Raw genomic sequence first — 20,835 nt, 5'->3', positions numbered from 1 at the left:
TTTGATCAGATAAGCCAATGGGCTGAGAAGTGGCAGATGGAGTTTAATTCAGATAAATGTGAGATATTGCATTTTGGGAAAGCAAATCTTAGCAGGACTTATACACTTAATGGTTAAGGTCCTAGGGAGGTGTTGCTGAACAAAGAGACTTTGGAGTGCAGGTTCATAGCTCCTTGAAAGTGGAGTCGCAGGTAGGTGGGATAGTGAAGGTGGCGTTTGGTATACTTTCATTTATTGGTCAGAGCATTTAAAAAGGAGCGGGGAGGTCATGTTGCGGCTATACAGGACGTTGGTTAGGCCACATTTGGAATATTGCATGCAATTCTGGTCTCCTTCCTATTGGAAGGATGTTGTGAAATTTGAAAGGGTTCAGAAAAGATTTACAAGGATGTTGCCAGGGTTGGAGGATTTGAGCTATAGGCTGTTTTGAGCTAGGGCTGTTTTCCCTGGAACATCGGAGGCTGAGGGGTGACCTTATAGAGGCTTATAAAATCATGAGGGGCATGGATAGGGTAAATAGACAGTCTTTTCCATGGGGTGGGGGAGTCCAGAACTAGAGGGTATAGGGTTTGGGTGAGAGGGGAAAGATATGAAAGAGGCCTACAGGGCAACTTTTTCACGCAGAGGGTGGTGCATGAATGGAAGTGGTGGAGGCTGGTACAATTACAACATTTCAAAGGCACCTGGGTGGGTATATGAATAAGAAGGGTTGGAGGGCATTGGCCCCGGTGCTGGCAGGTGGGACTAGATTAGGTTGGAATATCTGGTCGGCATGGGCAGGTTGGACCGAAGAGTCTGTTTTCATGCTCTACATCGCCATGACTCGAGAGAGACGCAAGTTGGCGAGGCATTTGTTTCTTGAGCCGAGACAGTGCATGCTAATGACCAAGGGATTCAACAACTCCTGGGTGGAGCAATACCGGGGAATGTCGTCACTGGAATGAAAGAATTTCACAAGTAGCCTCTCCTATCTTGTCTGCCTCTATGTCCCGTCTCCCTTCCGGCTCGAATCAAACCATGACCAACACAAGGTGTAAAGCGTTAATCAGCAACCGATGACAATAGACCACAAGAGTCCCCCACTACAGATCATCCTCACGCTTATAAAACATAGCTTAATGTTCTATCACATCAGCATTAAACCACTACGATAAATATTCAGCATCTGAGATTTTAAAAAAACTACAGCATGTGACCACGCTCAGATTGCTGAATGTTCATTTCCCTTACGAGGTCCTATCTAACCAAACAACTCCCATCGGATAAATCTGCCAAACTACTTGAAGCAACGGCACATTCGCTTCAGACACAGGGCACGCCCAATAACAGAGAACCAGAACGTCAATAACTTCAAAAACCAGAGCAAACCATTCCCGGACTCAAAAAAATCTACCCATCTAAGTGCCAGGAAATGGAGAGTGGGTCTTGTAAATATCGGATTATGCACTGTGTACACAGGCAGCCATATGACATCAATCAAGAGACGAAGAAACGGTCCCAATGTCGCGGTCCTTACACACAAACTGCAACCATTTACTGCACACCGACATCGTGTTTATTGTGCTCTGACTGGAGAAGCGGATGGGAGAGAATTACAAATGTACAAGACATTCTGAAACCGAGACCACGAAACACCTGGCAGAATGATCAGGCGAGGAGGCACTGAATGAGACGCCTCAGTGCGGTATCGCGGCTTCATCTCGCATTAGACGCCTGTGTCAGCAGAACGGCCGTGAACTCATTTCCTCCTCACTGCTAAACCGCCAGAGAAGCGGAACAAAACCCAGCCAACAATGGCTCTTACTGAACAATCGGCAGGTTTTCTCTGGACTGGATGAAATAAAACCCACGCCCGCGCAGTTTCTTGGCCGAACCAGCCCTCCTGGAAGCTAACCAGCTCCGCTGGGTTGCTCTACTATGGTGAGTGAGGTGCGGGTGGCCCGTTCGAAAGTTTGAGTTACACTATCATTGTTTCAGGGGGGAAAACGCTGTATTGGTAAGTGAACTGCATCTGAAACTTACATTTTAAAAAAACTGCGGATGCCGAAACGCAGAAACAAAAAGAAAACTGGGGAAACTCAGCAAGTCTGGCAGCATCTGTGGAGAGAAAGTAGAGTAAACGTTTTGGGTCCAGTGACCCTTCTTCTGAAAGTCAGAACCTGCCCGAGTCTGCCTTTTAAACTGGGTAAACATGTAACAGACACAACACGTAATTTAAATCGCGTCATGTATACACATCCACCCACCCCACTCCCTCACAAACACAGCCAGCTCAGACAAACCTCGTGTGTACACATCAAGCATCCAGAATAAACAACGCTTTTGCTGCACTGAAAGACGTAAACTTCCCAAAGTCCATCAAAACATCACTCCCATATTCCCCAGAATTTCGCTTCCTTCGGGCCGTGACATGCCTGCACAAAACCCACATCGGCGAGCCAGCGCCTCGCTGCGATTGCTATCGAAAGGAAACAACGAATGCGCGATATGAGGAACCTTTATTTCAAGTCACGGGAAAGGATTTTTACAGCAATTTCCAGCCAGGCTGCTACGGTTGAAACGAAAGTGTGAACTGCATGCCGGGATGAGTGGTTTCTGTTCCAGTTTCAAAGCAGACAGTAGGAATTACTGTTGGACACCTCTGCACATTTTGCTGTTTGAACCACCTCCTTCCCTCTCCTCCCCCACCCCCCCACACACACACTTCCCTCCCTCCCCGGCACCCGTGTCTCGATTCTCCTTCAGTTAGGTCCATGTAAGCGCGGGCTTCTGAAACATCTCCACTTCCTTCCGCTCAGCTGCACACTGAAACCAGTTTCTTTCAAGGCAGATCGAGTAGAAGGGGAAAAAAAAGCGCGCCATGCTTTTCCAACTTTCCGCCAGTGTTGATGTATCATCCTTTCCACTCCCTCCCCTCCGGCACCTGCGAAACCTCTCTAACAAATCCACACAGCCAGAAATTTGCAAACGCGAGAGAAGAGACATCAATCAAGGGAAACCAACCCTCCCTATCTACCCGGAGCAAACATTGCTGCTTTGTATCACAGATTCCCAGATCCTGATCGCTGCGAGGCACTACTCCCTCCCCCGATCGCTGCAGCTAATGTTTCACCAAACAGCTAATGTGCAAAGTCATGATGGCTCGCCTTCAGAGCGCAACACCCACACCGTGGCCCCAGCAACGCCCAGCAAAATCGCCTCAGTGAAAGAACAGAAATACGGGACATTTTAGTGAATGTGCTTTTCGACCGCGCTGTTTGCCATCGAAAATAACCATACAAACAGTTCCTTCGAGACTTTTCCTAGCCTGGGCAAATTGCTTTTTATCCAACGGGTGCTGAACATATAAACAAGGAAATATGAAACCGCCTACTGAATTAATTATTGGTACATCTACGGCTCTTAAACGCTAACTACAGCTTACTTGTTCAAAAGAGTTAATTTATTGTTCGTAATTTTTCAGGCCAGTCTATTGCATTTTTAGACGGATTATTCAGGAACACCCAACGTTATTTAGGTGGACCATCGACCCTCTTAAAATTGCCCGGGTTCTTGTAAAGAATCGGTATTCTTTTTAAAATATTTGTCAGTCCTTATATGTTTCTGACTTATAAAGACCGGTAAATGGGCCCCTGACGAGTCCAAACCAACAGTGCACTTCCGGCAGGATTTGAGTTGAATAAAACTTGTGCTGGTATGCTAATTTCCGAAATTATATGGTGTACCATAAGCAAAGTAATGTCTTATTTTCAACAGCAGAAATAAAAACAAGGGAAACACAGAAAGATGTACGCCAAAAGTGTCGGTTTTGGTTTTCTAAAGCAATTAAATAAAACCAGGACGAGATTGATCTTTATCAATTTCATTGTTGTGTGATTTTATTTCTGTATTGAAGCAATTGCTGCATACTTGTTATTGGCGGTCACTCACTCTAACCTTCTCTTCCTAAATCGATAGATTTTTAAAAACTGCTTCCTACATTCACCCTGATAATTAATCTTGTGGTATTCAGTTCACTTGTAAGTTCTCCAGGGTCCAAGTTAATGCTGAACTTTAAATACGTTTTGTCACTGTCCTGCCGGGATCCAGTGATTCGTGGACAGCGTTATGAAGATGTCTCCAGTCGCTTTGCAAATCAATAATGAAGATGTGTTTTGAAGTCTTAACCAACCTGTCTTTTCATTTTAATTGGATATATCCCACCAATTCCGATAGAAATCTCACTGTACTCTCATTTCTTTCAGTGGTAGTCTAGAGCCTACTGTAATTAGAAATAAAGTTGCCATTGAAATCTCGTGAAGGTAATTGGCTTTAAAATCATTCACTATGGCAAGGGAAATCCAAAAGTCCAATATTTGTCAAAGAGTTTCTGGTGGCATGGTGTTCGCAACTTTTTAAAAAAAAAACATATACCAAAATAGACATCTACACAGGCAAAGAATAAAAATAACATTTTACAAAACAAAACTAATTTCCAATTCTGAAGAAAGGGTCATTGGACTCCAAATGTTAACCCTGTTTTGTCTCCGCAGATACTGCCAGACCAGGTGAGTTTCTCCCAAAAATTTCTGCTTTCATTCTTTCAGATCTCCAGTTTCAACAATGCCTTGTTTTATTAAAGATAATTTGGGCTCATTATTTTTTAAAAATTGGCTATAGCTATAAAGGTGCCTTTGCAAAGGAGATCTGGAGAGAAATGCAGTGGTTTTGAAGTGTACCCCCAGCTGCTCTCTGACTCAGGACACACAGCTCTCTACCATCTGTTTCCAGGGTCACACACCTCATCAAACAAACTACACTATAGGACCATCAACTAAGTGAAAACACTCCTTAGCCTATCCAAAATTGGCTGGTCATAGAGATATACAGCATGGAAATAAACCCTTCGGTACAACCAGTCCATGCCAAACACCATCCCAAATTAAACTAATCACACCTGCCTGCTCTTGGGCCATATCCCTCCAAATCTCTTCTATTCATATACTGAGAAAAGTGTCTTTGAAACATTGTAACTGAGCCTCCATCCACTACTTCATCAGAAACTTCATTCCACTCATAAACCACCCTCTATATTAAAAAAAATCCTCATTATTAAATCTCTCTCATCTCATCTTAAAAATATGCCCCCAGTCTTGGAAATCCCTCATCCGAGGGAAAATACACTTACCATTAATCCTATCTATACCCCTCACGATTGTATACATCTCCCAGCGTAGAGTTGTTCTTGATCTTGCTTTACAGACTGACACCTTCAGGATGTTGCCTGGGTTGGAGGATTTGAGCTATAGGGAGAGGCTGAACAGGCTGGGGCTGTTTTCCCTGGAGCGTTGGAAGCTGAGGGGTGACCTTATAGAGATTTACAAAATTATGAGGGGCATGGATAGGGTAAATAGGCAAAGTCTTTTCCCTGGGGTCGGGGAGTCCAGAATTAGAGGGCATAGGTTTAGGGTGAGAGGCGAAAGATATAAAAGAGACTACAGGACAACTTTTTCACATAGAGAGTGGTACATGTATGGAATGAGCTGCCAGTGGAAGTGGTGGAGGCTGGTACAATTGCAACATTTAAGAGGCATTTGGATGGGTGTATGAATAGGAAGGGTTTGGAGGGATATGGGCCAGATGCTGGCAGGTGGAAGTAGATTGGGTTGGGATATCTGGTCGGCATGGATGGGTTGGACTGAAGGGTCTGTTTCCATGCTGTACATCTCTATGACTAAAGAACAACTTTGGGCTGCTTCACAAAGGATGCACATTACAAAAAAACTGGATTGAAAATGTTTTAATGGATAGAGTGTAACATGGTACATGGAGAGAAATGGTACATGCTTTACACTTGTTGTCATCTCAAATTTGGATTGTTTTCACCCAGACTGCATATATCTCTTACAATCATATTGAGCAGAACATGCCATATGGGGACAAGTTGAATATTATTGCAAATTGAGGAATTCAATTTTAGCAAATTTTATGAATAATTTGGAAAGAAAAACATGCTTTCAAAGGTTGAAGAACTGTGAAACTTCTAAATCTCCAGGATTCTGATAGGAAGTACTCAAGATGAACATCAAAAAGTTGTTCATGCTCCTAGATGTAGAATCTGATCCACTGCAGTGAGTGGAGGTCACTATCAAAGAGGATCTCTATTAAATGAAAAGCAGGAAGCCTTGTTCTTTGACTCAGAGGCCTCCAATATCATCCTTCATTTCAGATTCTGTTCCATGGAACAGGATGCGATGTGCATGCATTTCGTTTTCCAGAATTTGGAGAGAGAGAGAGAGCTTTGTAATCAGCAATTTAAAGCTCAGTAAGGTTATTACAGTCTCACAACTTGAAGATCAGCAAATCCTTTTGTGGCAGGGTCTTTGACTTGAAGCCCAAAGGCAGCGCAACCTCCCAGTTTTCCTGTCCTCTATAATGAAGGCTTTAGACAACAGTACATGGAAGAGCCTGGACGAACCAACAACTCTGGATGAGTTGACTAAGACCTCTTTGCAACTGCACTAAACCAACCTGTGCTTATAAGACTCACAATACAGCGGCCAACATTAGAGATGATGCTGCAATTGCACATTTTCTGGATCGTCTGGAGTGTGTAAAGAATTACACTGACAATCAATTTATGATTTAAAAAGCAAACCAAAGAACTGCAGATGCTGGAAATTAGAAATAAAATCTGAAATGGCTGGGAAAGTTCAGCAGATCTAGTAACATCTGTGGAGAGAAAGCAGAGTTAACAGTTTGAGTCCAGTGATCGCTATTCAGAATGTTCTGAAAAAGGGTCACTGGAGTCGAAACATTAACTCTGCTTTCTCTCCACAGACACTGCTAGACCTATATTTTCCCTGCAATTTCTGCTTTTGTTACCAAGTTAGGACTGTTATTCAGACACTCTGGTGCATTTGCACATAATAGAAGTTACATATTAAAACATGAGGCCATGTTTTTGCAGAAAGAAAGAATGTGCACACATTGTAATTGCTCCAAATCAACAAAATATGTGACAGTCACTTGATACTTCATTTCTGAGGGCAATACCGTGACCAATCTAGCCACCCCGACTGCTTTAGAAGTTAAGCAAAGTCTGGCCAACTATCTATCATTCATTAATGCACTCTTCATAGTAATACCCCTACCAAGGTTCATTTGCCCACTAATTCACAATCTCATGCAATGTAGATATTGATTTTCCTCTTAAATTTGGTATTCTTGCAAACTAGCCTGATGAATGTATGATGACAAGCTTTCACAAAATGTTTTTCTTTAACAATATTATTGTTGTGATAAAACATCCAGATAAAATTTGAAACAGGGCCACATAAGGAAATATTAGGAGTGGTGACCAGAAGCTTGATCAAATACAAAGATTTTAAGGAGCACCTTGAAGTAAAAAGGATAATAAGCAGGAGGAAATCCTTGAACTTAGGGGTTAGGTAACCAAATGCTCTGCCAACAATGGGGGAGCAATGATAATTGAGAGCGTACAAGAGGTCATAACTTCAGGAGCACTGAATCAGAGTGTTTAAGGACTAGATGAGAGATTTGAAGTAAGGATGAGAATTTTAAAATCAAGGCATTGTTTGACATGGAGCCCAAGGGCAATGGACAAATTGAATTTGATGGGAGTTAGGATGTGGTTCTTTTTTATGTTATGAAAAGTCAAACAGATTAGGTCTATGATTTATTGGAGATCAGGGAATAAGAGGTGCTCTTACTGAAAAATATAAATAATTTTGATGGGACTTGATATCTGAAAGATTTTTTCTCTTTTGAGGGAGATTAAAACTAGGGAACGTTTATGTATAAGAGATCTCCCTTTCAACATAGAGATGGATTTTTCTTTCTCTCAGAGGATCGATATAGTGTGAATGTATTTACCCTGGAAGACAGTGAAGGTTGGGTCTTAAAATGTATTCCAGCTGAATTATACACGTTTTGGATAAACAATGGAACTGAAAATTATAGAATGCAGAGAAGGTGGAGCTGAGACAAATACCTAGGGCCTGAGTGAAATTATCATCTGTGTACCATTTAGTCTCCCTTGTCTTAATGAGGCTCAAGAAAAAAGGTTCAAAGTTGATTCCTCGGATGAGAGGGTCATCCAATGGTGGATGGATTGCATAGAATACTCTCTGGAGTTTAGAATAATTAACATTTCAAAAACCTCATGAGATCACTTCTGAGAGGACTTGATGGGTATGTTCCAAAGACAGTTTCACATTCGCTGCAACCAGCAGAACAAAAGGGGACAGCCATTTCAAACTGTGGCAAGGAGAAATTCCTTCAAATCAGAGGGTAGTGAGTTTTTGCAATTCTCTACCCTGGAAGTTTTTTTTTAAAGATGTTCAGACTTTGCATACATTAAGGTGGAGATTGATAGTTTTGTAAACTCTAAGGGGAATGCGGATTAGGAGGGAAAGTTCCGCGAGGGCAAGGATCAGCCATGCAGTCGTTAAATGGCAAAGCAGCCTCCCAGGGCAGTGTAGCCTGATTCTGCTCCTGTTTCGTATACTCTTTTATATGCTCCGTGTAGATCATGCCTAGTTTAGAATGTTTTTAACTACTAAATCAAAGCTCATTAAAAATAAGGTCAAACTCTTTAAAATAATCTCTGACTGATTTATTTGTTTAACAATAGATTCAATTTTAAAAGTTGTTCTGTTTCTCGAGGTTAATTTGACAAAAAAAAGACTTACACATGATAATTTCAGGAAGGGAAAATTATGCCCACGCAAAAACTAAGTGTCAACTTACTGAAATAATTTCCATTGGATAAATGTGTAAAGGGAAGAGTAGTACTACATATAGGGACAGCAATCCAAATCAAAATGATCATATCAGGTGGAAAGGCGTTCTTCAAAGCGACATTTATTTCTGAACCGCTGGTTAAAAACACGCCCATCATTATGTCCCGTCATTCGGAAGAGAATGCGTTGATCTGTTTTTACTGTAAGTCTGACGAGGCTTCGAAAATCTTTTGATTTCTCAAAAGGTAATTTAAAGAAATTGTTGTCTATTCCCCAGAAGTTGTGATTACCAGTTATTGCATTTGGACCTACATGTGTCCGTTTATTTGGACAAAACAGAGTAGGAGGTTGGGTCAAGCTGAAACGACTATTGGTGTTTCGATCCTAGTTAGTCCTGTTTCTACCTCCCTTGATTAGAGGCCCGCTGGTTGAATTAACAAGTACAGCATGTCGAAGATGAGAAGCTAATAGAGGAGAAGGCTTCACCAGTCTGCCGCAGACAAAACTCGCAGCTCAGCGGGTGATTGACAGCCCGGAGCTAACACTCAACCCACATGTTCTGTACTTCCCGACGCCGAGAACAATGCGGGAGATCGGCAGCACATAGCACGGTTCCATCTCGAACAGGCGCAGGCGTTTAGAGCTTAGTCTTATTTCGGGAAGCAACCCAACTCTAACCGATATTGTGCCTCCTAAAATGTTGCACACTGGTAATTCTACATACCATATTTAGTACTCAACGTAAATACAAACCTTCCTATAGAATTCAGCAGCCAGGATACACGTCATTCACTTACTCACCAAATGTTTTATCCTATACCTTGACTGAATTTGTTATTTTCATTTGAGCCGATCTACAGCTTTTATATAGCTGGAATTTTATTATGGACATTACGATCAGCAGTAGGGAACTAGGGTAATTGTTTTCTTAGGTCTTTGGGGGAAGCACATATCGTAAATAAACTGGCACGTCATGGTAACTATGGTTTAAACAATTTTTAAAAAGCTTTTTTGGGTGCAGTTTAAACACAATTTAAGAAAGGGAACAGAAATAGTGATGCTTCAAAAATCCCAAATGGCTGATTGAGTGTCAAAATCTAACTGTCGATTGTAAACAGTCTGCATCATGGCCCCTTTGATTGCATTGGTTTGCACCGCGGATAAATAACAGGAAAATGCTATATGAACACTTTCCACTTCGTCACTAACTGATATTCTCAATGAGCAAGAGTACTGTTTGTTTATTGAAAGCTACATGGTCGGTTTGTGCGCTTAATTTTAAAGCTAGGCAGCAAGTTCCGAAATTTCACACACAAACCACACCACGCATCCCCACCCCACAACCATCCACACCCCTTTTAACTCGGACTAAGTTTTGGGTCACGTCCTAATCTCAAACTTAATTCCTTGTAAAACCTTTACTATGTTAAGGGTCCTGTACAAATGCAAGTTGTGATTGTAATTATATTACCTATCGCTGCACTTTAGTTTCAGACCAGAAATGAATGTGATTACCTGGTCTTACCAGAACCATCGTGGTCTCGCCCAAAAAAACCTGGTTACAGCCCTGGGCAGAACTCGTTTTACGGCTGTTCATAAAAGCAAGAAAGTGTTGTTATGTTCTCAAACAAAAACGTTGAGGTTCGATGGCTTTTATGTTTTGAAATTTCTATTTTTAAAAATGGGATTGAGTTATGCTGATGTTTTGTAAACAAGGTAATTTTTAAGGTGGGGAGCCACAGGTTATTGAACATGTGTATTCAAACCAGACTGGCTAGTTTGTGAAATGGCACAGTTCACAAGTCTGCTTCAAACTGACAATAAAACCCAATTGTCTATCTCAAGGTCAGGACAAACCACATTCACCTTGAGAATAGATGGACTTTTTAAAAAAAAATGTGCGGAGATAGCCTTCAGGCTGACATCAGGAGTGATCCGGTTTTTACATTTCAACAGCAACGGAACAGAATGCCTGATATTTTTGCCAGGCCCATGGTTGACAATTAAAACATTAGTAAAGAACAAACAAAAACAGAAATTGCTGGAGAAACTCAATGGATCTGGCAGCATCCCTGGAGAGAAAGCAAAGTTAATGCTTTCAATCAGTGACCCGTCTTCAGAACTTGTCAGACCAGTTTCAATTTTTGTTCTTAGTTAGTTTCAGATCTCCAGCATCTGCAATTCTTCCATTTTAGTTTCGAATTAAAATGTAAGCCCCGTCCTCTACACAAATGATCCCAGAGATTGACAGCTTTTGAGCAAGGGGCTGTGGCATTCATAATATCTGGGCCTAGAACTGAAAGCTTAGTAAGAGTATAGTACTTAAGCATTTTGGAATGCTTTACTGTGATAAAGATGCATACAAATGAAAATTGTTATTTGCCAAAAACATGGAAAAATGAAGATTCAGTTGATGGTTAAAGAATTTGACCCATATCCCTCTAAACTTGTCCTATTCATATATATCCATCCAGATCTGAAAATGTGTTGCTGGAAAAACGCAGCAGGTCAGGCAGCATCCAGGGAACAGTTGATGGTTAAAGAATGCAAATTAAGTTTGGGATGGTCCATTATTATTATTAAACAAGCTGAATTGCCTCATCATTGCCATCCAGTGGTTGGTACTGTCAGTCATAGAGTCATAAAGTCAGACATGTATAACATGGAAACAAACCCTTCAGTCCAACTTGTCAATATGAACCAAATATCCTAACCTAATCCAGTCCCATTTGCCAGCATTTGACCCATATCCCTCTAAACTTGTCCTATTCATATATATCCATCCAGATCTGAAAATGTGTTGCTGGAAAAGCGCAGCAGGTCAGGCAGCATCCAGGGAACAGGAGAATCGACGTTTCGGGCATAAGCCCTTCTTCAGGCTTATGCCCGAAACGTCGATTCTCCTGTTCCTGAAGAGTTAGTTTTCCAAGGTAATGGAGCAAGAAAAGAAAAACAAAGCAACAAAAAAATGTGCCCAATGCAGGTGTGCTGCTTAGTGGAAAAGAAAGACTAAGAAACAAGAATCAAAATGAGGGCCAAGGTTTATGGTGTAAAGTTACTGAACTCAAATTCTGAATCCAGAAGGCTGCTCTTTGCCTAATTGAACAATAAGGTACTGTTTCTGAAGCTGATGTTGAATCTCACTGCAGTAACCAAGGATAGAGAAGTCAGCATGAGACACTGAGAAGCCTCACTAAGAAAAATATAGCTTTGAGCCAAGTGATCATTCTTTTTAACTCTTCTCCCTAGATCTTGAGGTATTTGTACTTTCTTTCAATTTATTGGCACTAATATGGTCAGTGCTCCATAAATTATTATGTTAGTCTTCTAAAGTTGTAAGTATTACCTAACATTCTCTTTATTGTGTCATGGGATGTGGGCATCACTGCCAAGATTAGCAACAGTTACCCATCAACCAAATAATTTGCTGAACCATTTCAGAAGACAGTTCGGTCACATTACTGCAGATCTAGAGTTACATGTAGGCCAAAATTACAGATTTCCTTCCCTAAATGTCAGTAGACCTTTTTATCTATGGAATTTTCATGGGACTTATTAAATTTTTATTCCATATTTTATTTATTGCCATGGTGGGATTGGAATCTGTGCCCAGACAGCCTGGGCCTTCAGATTGCTAGTCCAGTGACATGATCAGTCTGCCACCACATTCCCCCTTTTCTGATTTCTATGACCTTATTTGTGTTGAAATCAAGTTCTGTCATATTATCTGCTGCTCTTTCATTCCCAGGGCCTCAAAGCTATGGAATACCATATTGTCAATTGTCCTTTTTTTTTTAAAATCGACAATCAAAGGCATCTAAATCCCAATCTTAGTGGCACCTAATAATTCCTACAGAAGCAGCTTATGCGGAACTTAACAATGGAAACTTGATGTATCTGGTACATCTAAACTTTGTTTTAATTGCCCAAGTAAGGTCAGTGTTCGTGAAAACATATGACAGGAGTTTCTTGCCATTTTGGAGAAACATCTCCTATTCTCTCCAAAAAGAACAGAAAATACTGAGAATACTTAGCAGGTCTGACAGTATGTGTAAGAAGAGAAATGTCTGGTGTGAACTGGAAAAGGTTTGAGAATTAACATGTTTTAAAAAAGCAAAGGAAGAGGGAGTGGTACAGATAAAGAACCAAAGCGAGAGTTTGTGATAGGATGGAAAAGTGGCAAGATTATTTGATAAAGATGATGGTGGGAGGAAAAGGAAACAACAATGGGGCAATAAATAGAAGAAAAACTAATGGAAATAGTCGAACCATTAATAGCTACCATCCACAAAAACGCATGGTGCTGATTTGAAACTACTGAACTCAATGTTGAGTCCAGAAAACCGCAAAGCACCAGAGTGCAAAAAAGTGATATCTCTCAAGTTTACACTGAACTTCACTGTCACAGCATCGGAGGCTGACACCAGAGGGAGTTCAAAGCTGAGTTGGGAATTAAAATGATGAGCCACTGGAAACTCAGCATAATGCTTACAAACTGAACAGAATTGATCCACAAATCATCATCCAATTTGCATGAAATCTCCTAACATAGAGGGGACCACCATGTAAGCAGCAAATACAGTATGCTAAATCAAAAGATTTGTTAAAAGCTAAATCAAAAAGGTTTGGAACCTAGGTCATGAGAAGGAGGGAGATAAAAAAGTGTGTTGTATCTACCGCATTTGTTTGAGAAGGTGCCACCGGAGTGGTGTTTGAGGAGGGGAACAAGCTATCATGAAAAGAATGGTTCCTACAAACTGTTGAAAGGGAAAGGAATTTGGTGGTGGCATTAAGGTGGAGGTGCAGATTGGTTGCCGTGGTAGTTGAAAACTTCTTATATGGTCTCAGACCTGCACGGTATTACAGCATTATAATCTTAGTTAATGACAAGTCTATGAAAGGTGAACTTGAACGAGATATATTTTATCTGGCCAAACTGATAATCCTATACAGATGAACAAGATAAGCTATTAAAATAATATGCACAGTTAGGGAAGATAGAGTTACTGCTTTACTAAATTTTAAGACAAAAATAAAGCCAGAAATAGGCATTCCACTGTGTGGTTCCAAATTCACATAGCCTATCTTCATTTTTTAAAATCTTGGTGATACTCTGCCAGACATGCCATGAACCAATGATAAGGTTTTAAGAAAAGAAAATATACTTTAGTATGCTTTGAGGTAACCTACTGTTGAGTGCTTCAAACAGATTTTGAATTATTGATTATATTTGTCCTCAGTCATTGTGGAATCATCAGGCCAAAGTTCTCCAGGCACGGAAAGCATTTTATTCTGTTTTGAACTCAGTCAAATTAACAACAAGATTAAAATCATCTTTACATTAAAACTCTCTTTATAATCTGCAAAGCTTTAAAACTGGAACAATTAAATTAGTCTAGCAGTAAAACCATTCTTTAAAAAGTCACTAAAGCAAATACGAGCATAGTCAATCCCCAGAAGAATTTAAAGCTGCAACAAATAAAATGTTTGCAAAAATTGTGAACTAAATCTTGGGTGTAGAGTGTACACATTACTTCTGAGCACAACCAAGTTTTGCCATTCATTAGATAGAATGATAGACTTTGTACAAATATAGTGAAGATTAGTGTCTCATGACCTGTATCGTCCATTAACCATAAATCTACATATATTCGTACATCCACATATAATAAACTATTAATAAAAGAGTTACTCATGATTAAATTGAAAATTTTTGTCAATTGGCTCATTCTCTTGCCCTTTTTTAAAAGGCATAACGTTCAATTGCTTGAGCTCCAGTTAACTCTTTAATATCTCATTCAAGTCACCATTTTTGATGCATCAGAGAAGACTGGGACTGCTGGAACTTCATGTGACCACTAGATGGAATCACAGTTGAGCTACCATCCATGCATACATACTTTCTTCCAATAAGGGTTATTGGACGCAAGTAAAAACACTGATTAATTTTTCCATCTCGAAACCACTTAGGTACAGTTCAGTTGCAATCCAACTACTCCACCCATACCCCCGACCAAAACAACTCACACTTACATACATAACATTCTTCACAGGAACATTAATCAGACAAAGCTTGCATCCAAGTCACTTAAAAGGATACTACGACATATGACATAAAGCTTAGTCAAAGAATAGGTTGTTGGGAGGATATTAGGAAAGGAGATAGATGTGTAGGAATTTAGAGATTTAGACAGAGAATTCCAAAGTTAAAAGGCCAAGTCAGCTGGTGCGGCCATTGAAGTCAGAAATACATAGGTTCAAGTTGGTGGAACGCAAAGACTTTGGTGATTTTAGAGTTTTAAACCTTAGGGAATTCATTGATCAGAGACATGTCTGAACCTTCCAATTGTAATGTTTAAAACCAAAAACGTCAGGCATCTATTCTCCAATGTTTAAACAGTGTGCATTTGGCCATGCTAAATGAGATGGCCAAAACCACTGTGTATGAGATAGTTACAATAACAAGGGTGAAGATAAGAGGAACAAGCTTAAGGAAGACAGTATTAAAGCTGAGAAATAGCATGAAGAGGTCAGATATTTCTATGTGTTGGAGTTAACAAAGCTGGAAGATACAGTATACAGCAAATTCAGTAAACAGATGCAGGAAATCAGCAACAGTTCAAAATAAAAAGAAACTAGGTGAAAACACTTTTACAGAGCAATAAAGAAAAATCAGTAAAAGAGAAATAAAATAATTCTCTAAGTTTGCAGACAATAAAGAACTGGTTGGGAGGATGAGCTGAAAGGAGGATGCAGACATATTTCGGTATGATTTGGAAGTTGAGTGAGTGGGTAAATAAATGGCACATTTATTCTTAGTTCTCTTTGTGGGATGTGGGTGTCTGGCCAGCATTGAATGCCCATCCGAGCTCCCCTCGAGAATATGACAGCGAGCTGCCTTCTTGAACTAATGCAGTCAGTCCAAGTATTGTAGGGAGGTCCACAATGACGTTACAGAGGTAATTCCAAGATCCCAAATTAGTGATACTGAAGGAACAGCAATATATTTGGAAGTCAGGATGCTGAATGGCTTAGAGGGGAACTTGCAGGTACAATGTGGATAAATGTGAGGATACAAATAGGACATTTCAGACAGAGATGAGGAGAAATTTCCTCACCCAGACAGTGGGGAGTTGGTGGAATTCTCTGCCACAGTAAGCAGTGGAGGCCAAAACATAGAATATTTTCAAGGAGGAATTAGATGTAGTTCTTAGGACTCGAAGATTCAAAAGGTATAGGAAGAAAATAGGGTCAGGGTATTAAGTTGGGTGATCAATCATGATCATACTGAATTGCAGAGCAGACACAAAGTGTCAAGTGGCCTAATCCTGCTTCTATTTTCTATATTTTGACATTTTAACTCCAAAAATAAATTAAAAACACATTAAGAATTAACCAGAGGCAGAAAGGAGAAGAATCAGAGGAAATGGATATTCAAAAAAGACAGGAAGAGGTAACAAAAACAGCCAGACAAAAGGAGAACTAAAAGTAAAATTTTCATGGCAGTAATTTGAACATATCATGTTGAAGAATCTGTAACCTGGGTAAAATAATTATTTACTAGATCCTTAAAACAATCAATATTCTTTTGGGGCAAAACTTTGTGTACAGCACAAAAATGTTAAATTTAAATTGTGCAACCCAGAGTGAAGATTGAAAGGGGAGAGAGTTGTCGAGCTGCAAAGTGTGAAGGAAGGGAGAGCATTACAAAGTTTAAACTAACCAGTTTAAAACTAGGTTTGACCTGAAGAAAAAAGTGAAGGACCATATTTTTGCAGGCTGTGGTTGCAACAATGATAACTCAGCAAACAGACTAATAAGCCATGCCTGCTGATAAAGATAAAAAGCAGAAGCATTTAAAAAGGGACTGGCGGCAGTCAAAGCTCAGTCCCAGCTCTTCAGCTGCCATTGCTGCTTCAGAATTTACAACCTTAAAATCTCAAATCAGCAAGTAATTTTATGAATTCCACAGAGTAAATTAATTTATTGTATGTTGTCATCTCAATTTGTTTAATTCTACAGCAAAGCATTATAATGCAGGAGGGACTTTTTGAGTATCTGTTAGAGGGTACCTAAACTCATCAATGCATTTGAATCTTTGGTTAGACCTATTGTTTTATTATTGAGACCACAATGTCATGGCTTAACTAGAATTATCAAGTGAACAAAAGCACCAAGATTATCATGAGGATTAAGTGATTTACTGTGATTTGGAGATGCTGGTGTTGAACTGGGGTGTACAAAGTTAAAAATCACACAACACCAGGTTATAGTCCAACAGGTTTAATTGGAAGCACACTAGCTTTTGGAGGTTGATCCTTCATCAGGTGGTAGTCACGTGATGAAGGAGCGACGCTCAGAAAGCTAGTGTGCTTCCAATTAAACCTGTTGGACTATAATCTGGTGTTGTGTGATTTTTAACTTGGATTTGCTGTGGATTGTCATCCCATATTGCCATGTGTAGTGTAAATTGAAATAAACAAGAAACTGCAGACACATAACATCTTTAATAGAGCAAAATGTGCTAAGGCAGATCACAAAAGCATTCAGCAGACAAAAGTTTGGTACTAAGTCACATTAGAACAGTTCAAAGAGATAAGCTGCAAGATGCATTTTAAAGAAGGGGGAGGTGGAGAGAAGGAATTCTAGAGGTTAGGGATTAGGCAGCTGAAGACATGGTCATCAATATGAAGTGAAGAAAATAGGAGATGTACAAAAGACTGAAATTCGAAGAGCATGGGGATTTAAGATTTATAAGGTTTATAGAAATTAGAGGCAGCAATTGGGAGGGGGGAAGGGCGATGTTGAGCATTGCTGCATAGGGGGCCAATAGTTTGACCATTGGGTGATGAGTAAGAGGAACTAGGCACAATTTATGACCTTGGTAGAGATTTGGATAAACTTGAGGCTACCTCTATTTATGCATCACCTTTCATTACCTCAGTTAACTTTAAAACACTTTGGATGTCCATGTATTTCAATTTTGTTTGATAGCTCCTGAGGCAAGCACATTTTAGTAACTAAATTAACTAGAATGAAAACAAATCCTTTGTCACAAAACAACAAAATATTGTTCACCACCAAAATATGGCCTAATTTTCACAATACACTCATTTGGTGTATTGCTACTAATCGAAGGTGAACGATTAGAATGAAATTACATAATAAAAGTTGCTGAAGAGACCCACATTGCTGAAGCTTTTCATTTTACACTTTAATGAACAAAATGCAAAAACATCAAATTTTAAATGATCGCAACAATTTATACTACAGGAAGAATAGGTGCTAGTTGGCATGTTGATTGACTTGAATTGGTTGAAGCATTGACATGAAGGAAACAATAGGGAATTGTAGGCTCCAAAAGCTTCTTGGTAATTTAAAAAAGGTTCAAGACTTCACCATATTTCTTTTGGTTGCATTGAACAAGACCCTTAAGTGAATGTATGCTACTTCTAACTAGCATAAAAGATTCAAATTGACAAGCTCAATTGATTATCTTAAATTGGCTGTCAGTGTAATTATTAGCACACTCTGTATTGTTCAGCAAGTGTTGAACATAAAACACCATGCCTCAATTATGTGGGAGACAAAATTTGGAGAGATGGCAGCATCCCATGAGTGAAAAATAATACATTTGTAGCCACAGTATTGAAGCAGCTTGAAATAGCTTCCGTGGAACAACGTAAATGTCAGTGCTAGTGTGTACATAAACCATAAATACCAGTTGATCAAACAATATGTTCTTTAACTGAAAACAACAAATGCTGGAGATCACAGTGGATCAGGCAGCATCCATGTTTCGAGTCTAGATGACTCTTCATAAGAGCTGAAGTGAAGGTGGAGGGAGCAGCATTTATGCAATAATGGGAGTGTGGGATGGTGGGGAAAAGATGTTGATAGTTTAGATTGAGTGATCAGACTGTGAGAATGGCAGAACAATGGTGTGTCTAACTGCCAGACTAGAAAGAGCAGACAGTCCCATTGGGGTGTGGAGAGGGGAGAGAGAATTTGGTGACGGAGAATGTAACATGCAAAGCTAAAAGATAGAGAACGAATGAGAGTTGGTTCACAATTTGAAGGTGTTGAACTCAACACTGTATTAATTCCAGAGGTTGTAAAATGTCTAATCTGAACAGGACATGTTGTTCCTCCAATTTGAGTTGTGTATCACTAGAACATTGCAGCATTCTGAGGACAAACAAGTGGGAATGCAAGCAGGATGCTGTGTTAAAGTGACAGGCAATGGGAAGGTCGGGGTCATGCTCGTGTGCTAACTGGAGATGTTCTGCAAGACAGTCACACAGTCTGCATTTGGTTTCTCCAATGTAGAGTCTGCCACACTGGGTGCAGTGAATGCGATATACAAGATTGGAGGAGATATAGATGAGCAGGGAGGAGTTGAAGGAGCAGGATTTGCAACATCTGCAGTTACATGGGAAGGGGCTGCTGGGGGTGTTAGTGGTCATAGAATGGACTAGAATTGCCCAGAGGAACAATCCCTGCGAAATGCAGTAGGGGGAGTGACGGTAAGACGTGTTTGGTTGTGGCGTCCTGCTGGAGTTGTCTGAAATTACATAGTAGGATCCTTTCAATACGAAGACTGGTAGGATGGAAAGTGAGGACGAGGGGGAGCCGATCACACTGTTAGGAGTCATGAGAAGGGGCAAGGGCGGAAGCACAGGTGATATATCGGTTGGATGTGGTTGATGGTCTTGTCAACCACAGTGGGCAGGAAACCAGTTATGGAAGAAGGAAGCCATGTCAGCAGCACTGTTTTGGAAGGTGAAGTTTATTTGTGATAGGTAAAGTACAGGTAATGTGCAATCAGTTCAAACTCAAAGTCCAAAACAAAACATTTACTGCTAAATATGATTCTGCAATTGACAAGCATTTGCTGAACAATCCTGATTGCTAATAACTAAACAACCAACCAAGTTAAGATATTCAATCTGACAATTTGGCTAATTTATGTTTGTTAGAAGGAACACGCATTCATATGTGTGAGTCTGTTTCCTGCAAACAAGGATTATGTTCAAGCCTCATTTTTTTTTTCTCTAAAATTACGAGGGAGTTTGGGGAATCTAGACTTTCTTGATGCTTCTTCTGTGGCAGCACCTTGGCCAATCAGCTGACTTACCAACCAGTTAACTTCTCACGGAGTATAAATTGTTGAGTTTTGCAAATTTCTAACAACTATGTTTGTCCTACTGAATCCAAGACAAAAAGCTTCAACAACTTGTCTTTCCTTTGGCAAAATTCAAGTTCTAATCTACTAAACTTCCCTCTCCAAGTTTCCATTCAAGAATCTATGTTAATTAGCCGATATTGTCAAAGTGCGCTGCATCTGTTTTTAACTTTGCATATATTAGTTTTTTTGCAGGAATAAGTTTAGCCTGGGGAAAAGATTGGAATTATGAATCAGCACTTGATTTTTAAAAAAAATTCATCAATGGGATGTGAACGCCATTAGTTGGACCAGCATTTATTGCCGATCCCCGATTCCTCTGAATAATTTGTTTGTGAGTTGTCTTTTTGGACTGCTACAATCTTTAGGAAACCCATCGTCCTGTTTGGAAGTGTGTTCCAAGGTTTTATTCCAGCAACTGTAAATGAATAATAACAGTAATCATTGGTCAGAAACAGTAATCATTGGAAGAACTCAGCAGGTTTGGCAGTATCTGTGTCCAATAACTTCTTCAGAACTTGAAACATTAACTCTGCTTTCTTTCCACAGATGCTGCCAGAGCCACTTTCTCCAGCAATTTGTGTTTTTTTTTCAGATCTTCAGTTCTTTCTTCTCTTTTCTTTGTTTTATTTTAGTTCCAGGTCAGGATGATACATAGCTTGGAGGGGAACTTGTAGCTGGTATACTCATGCACTTTCTGACTTGTTATTGTGTTAGTAAAGGTTCCATGTTTGGAAGGTGCTGTTACAGGAGGTGGTCTTGGTGAGTCACTGCAGATGGTACACACTGCTATCATGATGCACATTGGGGAAATGAGGGAACATCCGAAAAACAGTCAAGTTTCTTGAGTGTTGTTGGAGCTGTATTTATCCAGGAAATTGAAGAATATTTGTTCCCCACTTGTGC

The 20,835-nt window shown here is 40.0% G+C and overlaps 1 protein-coding gene across 4 annotated transcripts in view; it reads right to left on the bottom strand.

The window, feature by feature from the left end:
• Positions 1 to 20,835, bottom strand: part of bcor (BCL6 corepressor) — a 328,887-nt gene that overhangs the window by 179,301 nt on the left and 128,751 nt on the right. Inside the window, exon 1 of one of the 4 annotated variants that reach the window (XM_087992842.1) lies at positions 2,283 to 2,463. The exons of the other annotated variants lie outside the window; for them this stretch is intronic. Coding sequence (XP_087848968.1) covers positions 2,283 to 2,297 — 15 coding nt within the window. The 5' untranslated portion in view covers positions 2,298 to 2,463. Of the gene's footprint in view, positions 1 to 2,282; positions 2,464 to 20,835 lie in introns of those variants that run through there. 4 annotated transcript variants of the gene reach the window in all.

This window comes from Chiloscyllium plagiosum, unplaced genomic scaffold (assembly GCF_037043375.1).
Source record: "Chiloscyllium plagiosum isolate Xiang-an unplaced genomic scaffold, Cpla_swu_hap1 HiC_scaffold_12, whole genome shotgun sequence".
Classification (NCBI taxonomy): Eukaryota; Metazoa; Chordata; class Chondrichthyes; order Orectolobiformes; family Hemiscylliidae; genus Chiloscyllium; species Chiloscyllium plagiosum.
The sequence above is the reverse complement of the archived record's forward strand: the minus strand, read 5'-3'. Positions and strand labels throughout refer to the sequence as shown.